Source organism: Ananas comosus, linkage group 1, assembly GCF_001540865.1.
Source record: "Ananas comosus cultivar F153 linkage group 1, ASM154086v1, whole genome shotgun sequence".
NCBI lineage: Eukaryota > Viridiplantae > Streptophyta > Magnoliopsida > Poales > Bromeliaceae > Ananas > Ananas comosus.
The window spans coordinates 5,651,744-5,657,852 of NC_033621.1; the positions used below are offsets into that span (position 1 = coordinate 5,651,744).

At 34.5% G+C, this 6,109-nt stretch overlaps 1 protein-coding gene across 5 annotated transcripts; it reads right to left on the reverse strand.

The window, feature by feature from the left end:
- LOC109720393 (L10-interacting MYB domain-containing protein-like) lies at window positions 1,175–4,689 on the reverse strand. 5 transcript variants are annotated; one of them, XM_020247478.1, is made up of 4 exons: window positions 4,286–4,689; window positions 2,174–2,496; window positions 2,024–2,096; window positions 1,175–1,937 (listed from the first exon to the last, which is right to left on the reverse strand). In XM_020247478.1, exons 1-4 carry the CDS (start codon window positions 4,323–4,325, stop codon window positions 1,363–1,365), a joined length of 1,011 nt encoding a protein of 336 aa, XP_020103067.1. In that variant the 5' UTR covers window positions 4,326–4,689; the 3' UTR covers window positions 1,175–1,362. The 5 variants fall into 5 exon arrangements, with proteins under 5 accessions (XP_020103067.1, XP_020103058.1, XP_020103084.1 ...); XM_020247469.1 differs by having other exon boundaries at window positions 1,175–1,949; window positions 4,286–4,688; XM_020247495.1 differs by lacking the exon at window positions 4,286–4,689 and adding an exon at window positions 3,953–4,202 and having other exon boundaries at window positions 1,175–1,949.

Sequence of the window (6,109 nt, forward strand, 5' to 3'; positions counted from 1 at the left end):
TCGAATAAGTTATTTTACGTAGGTTTATTCGATAAAAGATTTTGTATTGTGCTGATAGTAGTGATGTCGTTAGGTGCTTAGGATGTTTTTGTAAGGATGGGTGAACTTCTAGGCGAATCGCATGATTAGATTTTTAGACTAGAAAGTTATATTAGGGGGAATTAGCAACTGGAATTAATCAATATCATATTCCGAAATTTTCTTTGCTTGTTAGTCAAATAATATTGTAATTGAAATATTGGCCGATCTAACTAGTCAAGGTGATGTATGTCCAATTTGCATATTTTTACTATTTGATCCACCTTTATTTCGAATCTCTTTGGCGATCGGTCTACTTAGCTCATTAAGTTTATTGGTATGAGTTGATATTTAAGTTAAGAAGTGATAGTCCAAAAGAATAAATTTTCCCTTAATTGCATCAGATGCGAGGATACTACAAGACGCTTTAAACAATGGTTTTACAGTTCCGCGTGGAAAATATTATCTAGTTGATGCAGGTTATGCTAACACACCAAGCTTTATTGCTCCATATCGCGGCATACGATATCATTTAAGGGAGCATGGTGCAGCTAATGAAAAGCCAAAAGATTATAAAGAATTATTCAATCTTCGTCATTCACAACTCAGGAATCATATCGAACGCATTATTGGAATCGTAAAAATGCGTTTTCCAATTTTAAAGGTAGCTACATATCATTCTATCAATAATCAAACTGACATTGTGATGGCTTGTTGTGTGTTGCATAATTTCATCCGAAATCATAATGGAGCAGAAGATTGGTTGAATGATGGCATTTCAGAAATCAGAAATCATGAAATAATCGATGTGCCAGATGGGGATGCGGAATATGCTGAGGATATTGACTCTATGAATAATCAACGCAGAGCAGGCAATCTTAAGCGTGAAGAAATTGCAAAAAAAATGTGGACCGATTACATAGCTAGACACCAATCTCGGAGGAATTCTTGATTGTCACTAAATATTAGATATATATGTATCTTTCATGAATATGTATCATGAAGTTGTATGACAATATTATATATGAATGTCATTTCTATTTATGAATTCAATCCAATTTTTTTCTACTATGTATGAAATATACAAACAAAGTCAACTGCCATGGCAAAAAAAAGAGATATGTATATAATCCATTAAGTTAAGCAATACATGAAATAAGACAACAAACATCTAGATACCAACAAAAATCTATTTAGCATTAAAGATACCAACTTGCTAAATAGACTATAAAGTTCAATATACCAACAAATGTCAATGGTAAGGTTTAACATGACAAGCAAAATGAAAGAAACCTAATAAAAAAGCATAATAAAGAAACTAAGCAACAACCTTAAGGTTTAACTCTAAATTCCTTCTTCCCATGCCTTTTTTATCCAATAAGCCCTATGTTCATCCTTTAATGAAAGCCAAGCCTCACGATTTTTTTTCTTTCTTTGGAACACTCTTGTAGCTTTAAATACCTCGTCCGCGGTCCATGGATCAGGCAATGCATAAAACACCTCCATACATTTATCAACAGAATATTTATCATCATGATAACTTCTTGTTTGTACCTCTGCTGCGGTGACAATAGCTTTAGCAAGTTTATCGTCACCCCTCTCCTTCACAATTAGATAATCTTCCATTTTATTGATATTTCCGCTTCTCATTTTTCTTTTTTTAGAACTTGATGCTGTCCTAGCTTCTTCTTGAGCTTGCATTTGTGATTGTGATGGTGGAGGCACTTGAACTGGGTGAGGTAGGTCACTTGGCGAGGGTATTTGAGCTGACAGATTGACTTCCTGAGTCTCTTCAACATGTTCATCAAAATTATCTCTGACACCTGGAATCGTGGCTAATGGAGACTCCGGCTGGGAGGTCGATGATGAACCTCTAGAGTGATTACTATAATACTCACATCCACGAGCACGTTTGCCTTCTGCATATGTGCCTTTAATATACAAATATGAAATACATCTAAATATTAATAATTAAAAATATAAATAAAATGTGTTTAGGCCATACCTTCATAAATATCATATAGTGCTTCATACCATGGAAAGGGCTTGTTGTGCCATTTCCTAAGTTCTTTGTTATTCTTCATAAAATAAAAAAATTACTGTTAAAATTAAAAAAAATAATATAAAGAATCAATGTTTATAAAGTGATACTCACATTAATCAACGGTTCCCAAACTTCTGATGGAGCAGAAACCATTTTCTTGTCGCCATCCCAACCAAAGCCACTCATCTCTACTAAGTTCTTCACAGCCTTAAATTGCTTCTTTAATTGTTGCTCCTGATCTTTTACTTGTTCTAATGTATAATTTGAATGAGAAAACTTAGTAATCATTGCCTTATGTATACTACGCCATCCTTCTTTATTCCATCCATTTTGACCTCTCCATTTATCTTTATTATGTTCTTGTAAAAGTTCTACTAAATAAGCTCTATGCATATCCGTCCATTTTGCCCGTGATTGTTTTTTTGGATCGCTTTCTGCGCAATGAGTAAATTATAGAAGAAAGCATATAAATCGAACTATGCATGAACATGTAATTTCCTACAAAACGTTATAAAACTGTGCATGTAAATAGAACTTTGCATTTGATGTCTCTAAATTCATTCTATTAACACTAACAAAGCAATTATATGTGCAAATGTGCTAGTCCAATACAAAGCATGTCTGCAAGTCCAATACAAAGCAACATCTTCTTTAAAAACCAAAGAAATGACTAGAGAAGTTAATTGTTTCAAGTTTCAACAGCTTATGTATTATATAGCCAGATAATCACAAATTGAAAGTCTAATAGCCATGTATATATCTTCAAGGAAAAACTCCTTTGTACTCAAGTTTTTTTTTTTTGAGAGATATGTAGCATATATGCAATCTGCAACCTAAAGTAAAATGCAATCTGCAACCTATAGTTAGGTACATATATGTATAGGTCTGAATAGAACAGTCAAACTTTGCAAAGCATTCTAAAAAACTGTTGCCACCAATTAAACAAGAAGCAAATGTTGAACAGAATAAAAAAAATCCAAATTGAGAAATTAAATGTGCAATTTTTAATGAGGACAAAGTAGATATTGGTTGCAAACTCTCTAAGAAAAGCAATCTTAAAATCAGACAATTTATTCGCTATGTATCTTACACTACAATCATTTCATGGTTTCAGAAGCAATACACGCGAATGGTATTTTTAGCCGGATTCTTGTCCTTTATACATGATAATAATGAAACATGACGACTCTTTATCAAATGTGCTTACTATTGAAGTTGGTTCATGGTTTCAGAAGCAATACATGCGAGTGGACCTTTTTGCTGCATATTTGAATTTGGTTCATGATTGTGGATTTCCTATTGGAAGGATTAATGCTAGGTGCAATAGAAGATCGACTCGAACTTAATTTCCATTTCTTTCTTCTCCCTTCTCTAGCCCTTCAGATATGAACCATTATAGTAGAGCTATAAATACACAATGAATAAGGAAAGTACTGAAAAAGGTTAATATCTAAAAATTGCTGGAATAATCTTCTTGAATTGATAACTCACTTTTATTCGTCTAAATGGAAGGCTCATCTTTGCTCTTAAATCAAGCTTGTTGCTGCAATGTTTGGTATCAAAATGGACCACTAGTTGATAGGATTTTTGTCCACTTACAATTAAATGATCTGTAAAATTTCATGCCATAAATACCTTCCATCATCTTTACTTCTTTATTGTCATCCCAACTCAAGCACTTAACTTCATGGGATCAACTGGAACATTTCTTAAAAGTGAGTCAAGCTCAGATATATGTCATAGTTTTATGATGAATTGCTAATTTAGTTTATATTTGTTATAAGTTTGTTTCTACTAAGTATTTAAAGTACAAATAAGATGCAAATTTCATATATGATCAAATAAAACTTCTAATTTTTGTTTTAGAGGTAAACCAAAATGACTACTTGCCTGCCTCCAAAAATCAGCCCAATATGATGGAAACCAATAAGAGCTTTTTTGCCTACAATTGCTCCCACCCTAAACTCTTTGATTTATGCAAGGGTTTCTTTCTCTCTCTTCTCAAAAGGGATAAGAAAAGCTTTAGAATTGGAGTATTCCTGGTCGTGGACCCCTTGAATGGAAAGGGGGAAAGAGGTAATTTTGTCATTTTTGACTAGGAAGCATCAAGTGGCACAAGTAAGTCAATTTTGGAGAAGAATGCACAAGTCCAAAACACAAAAACTGAATTGCTCAAACTTGAAATTATACACAAGTCCAAAACCCAAAATTAATTTTCTTTACCTGTTGGAGGAGGAAAAGCGTGCGGCGCCTCTCCGGCCATGGCAGGGTGCGACCGTGGCCGAGAAGAGTGTGGCGCCTCTCCTGGACAGCGGCGGCAACTGGCGACGGTGCGGCGGCGGCGGCGACCCCGGAGGCGTTCGGGGCGTGCGTGCACTGGTTGCGGGTCCTAGAGGCGGCAAGCGAGGCGGGGGCGATGGACGGGCTCGACTTCTTCGCTGCGGGGGCGATGGACGAGCTCGACTTCTTCGCGGCGGGGATCGGGTCGATCGACGCCGAGGCGGCGGCGTCGGCGGTGGCCGAAGTGAGTGCGGCGAAGGAGAGGGTGGGTTGTGGAGAGAGTGGAGATTAGAGAGAAAGGAGGGAGGCTCAGAGGAAGGGGGGAAAGGAATAGAATGACTGCGTGAGTGGAGGAGCCCGAAAAATAGAGTTTCAGTTTTAGGAGAAAATTTTGGATTTTATTTTTACCCTATTTTTTGGGGTATAGCTTAACTATACCCTAATTAGTTGGTATATTTTTAAACCATCCAAACACTTGTTAGGAATTTTTTCCTACACCCATAGTATAGTTATACTATACTCCAAAAAAGTGGGCATCAAATAGTATGGAAACCGTTCGGTATTAACCCTTAATTTATGTCTAGTAGGACCACCGAAATTAACGACAACGTTGATAGGATAAATTATTGATTGCATTCGGTGGTATTTTTGTAATTTCCACACCGTGTCTATCTCTCGGGAACGGCAACGTTGCGGGACGGGAGCCCTTTCCCGTCCACGCGGGCCTCTCTCTGCCGCTAGGGTTTCTAGAGTTTAGGGGTAATTACTTATTTAACTCTAAAAATTTCAAAAATATCTAATTTATTTTTATTTTTTTTCTTTCTAATATACTCTACATTTATTCAAAAATATTCTTCTGTTATTCAAAAATACCTCCGCAGTTACCATCTGTTAAGTTATCTCGAATTAAACGTGAATAAAAAATAAATTAAAATATATATTTTGTCCTTAACTTAAGGGCAAATAAGAAAAGTTGGTGATGATAGGAGGGTATATTTGAAAAGACCAAAAATCAAAATACTTTTTTTATCCCTAATTTAAGGGTAAATAAGAAAAGGCTGGTGATGGTAGAATGGTATATTAGAAAGGGTAAAATAGTAATTTCACAGGGATAACGACTATTGCTAATCGTTCACTAATAGAATTTAATTTTATGGGTATATTTAAAATAATTTAGAACGTAAAAAGGATATTTTTAATATTAGTTTTCTAGGAGAGAAAAATCATAAAGTCGAAAATTTTTCAGAGATATATAAGTAATTGCCCGAGAGTTTGTCCCTGCCGCATCCATGCCGACCGTTCCCGTGGACCTCTTTTTGCTTCTGTAGGTTTCTAGAATTTCTAATTCCGCCACATCTCTGTTGACGGAGAAAAAAATTCTTTTTCCTCCGTCCCTACGAGGGTTCCAATCATGCAGGTTGTTTCAATATGTACTAAATTTAATAAAATTAAATTAAATTTTAAATTTAATAAAATTAAATTAAATTTTAATTTAATAAAGCTTAAATTATATTCAATTGTTAAGCTTATTTTTTTAATGTCCAATTATTAAGTATGACTCACAATCAAATTATTTAACTAATATATTGTATAAAAAACTAAATATGTTTAAATTTTTTATTAAATTTAAAATATATTAAAAATATAAAAATTAAATAACTATATTTGTAAATAAATTAATAATTATATAATATTATCTATAATCTATCTATTAACACCTTCATTCTTAGAAGTGGGTCCCATCTGTCAAGTTCTCTTTTTTTGGTT

Bases quoted from the DNA above. Each gene is read 5' to 3' on its own strand.
- LOC109720393 (XM_020247469.1), bottom strand. From the start codon at position 4,325: ATGGCCGGAGAGGCGCCGCACGCTTTTCCTCCTCCAACAG. The intron at 2,497-4,285 runs GTAAAGAAAATT...CTCATTGCGCAG, and splicing joins CGCTTTTCCTCCTCCAACAG to AAAGCGATCCAAAAAAACAA. The intron at 1,950-2,023 runs GTATGGCCTAAA...TGTATATTAAAG, and splicing joins ACTATATGATATTTATGAAG to GCACATATGCAGAAGGCAAA.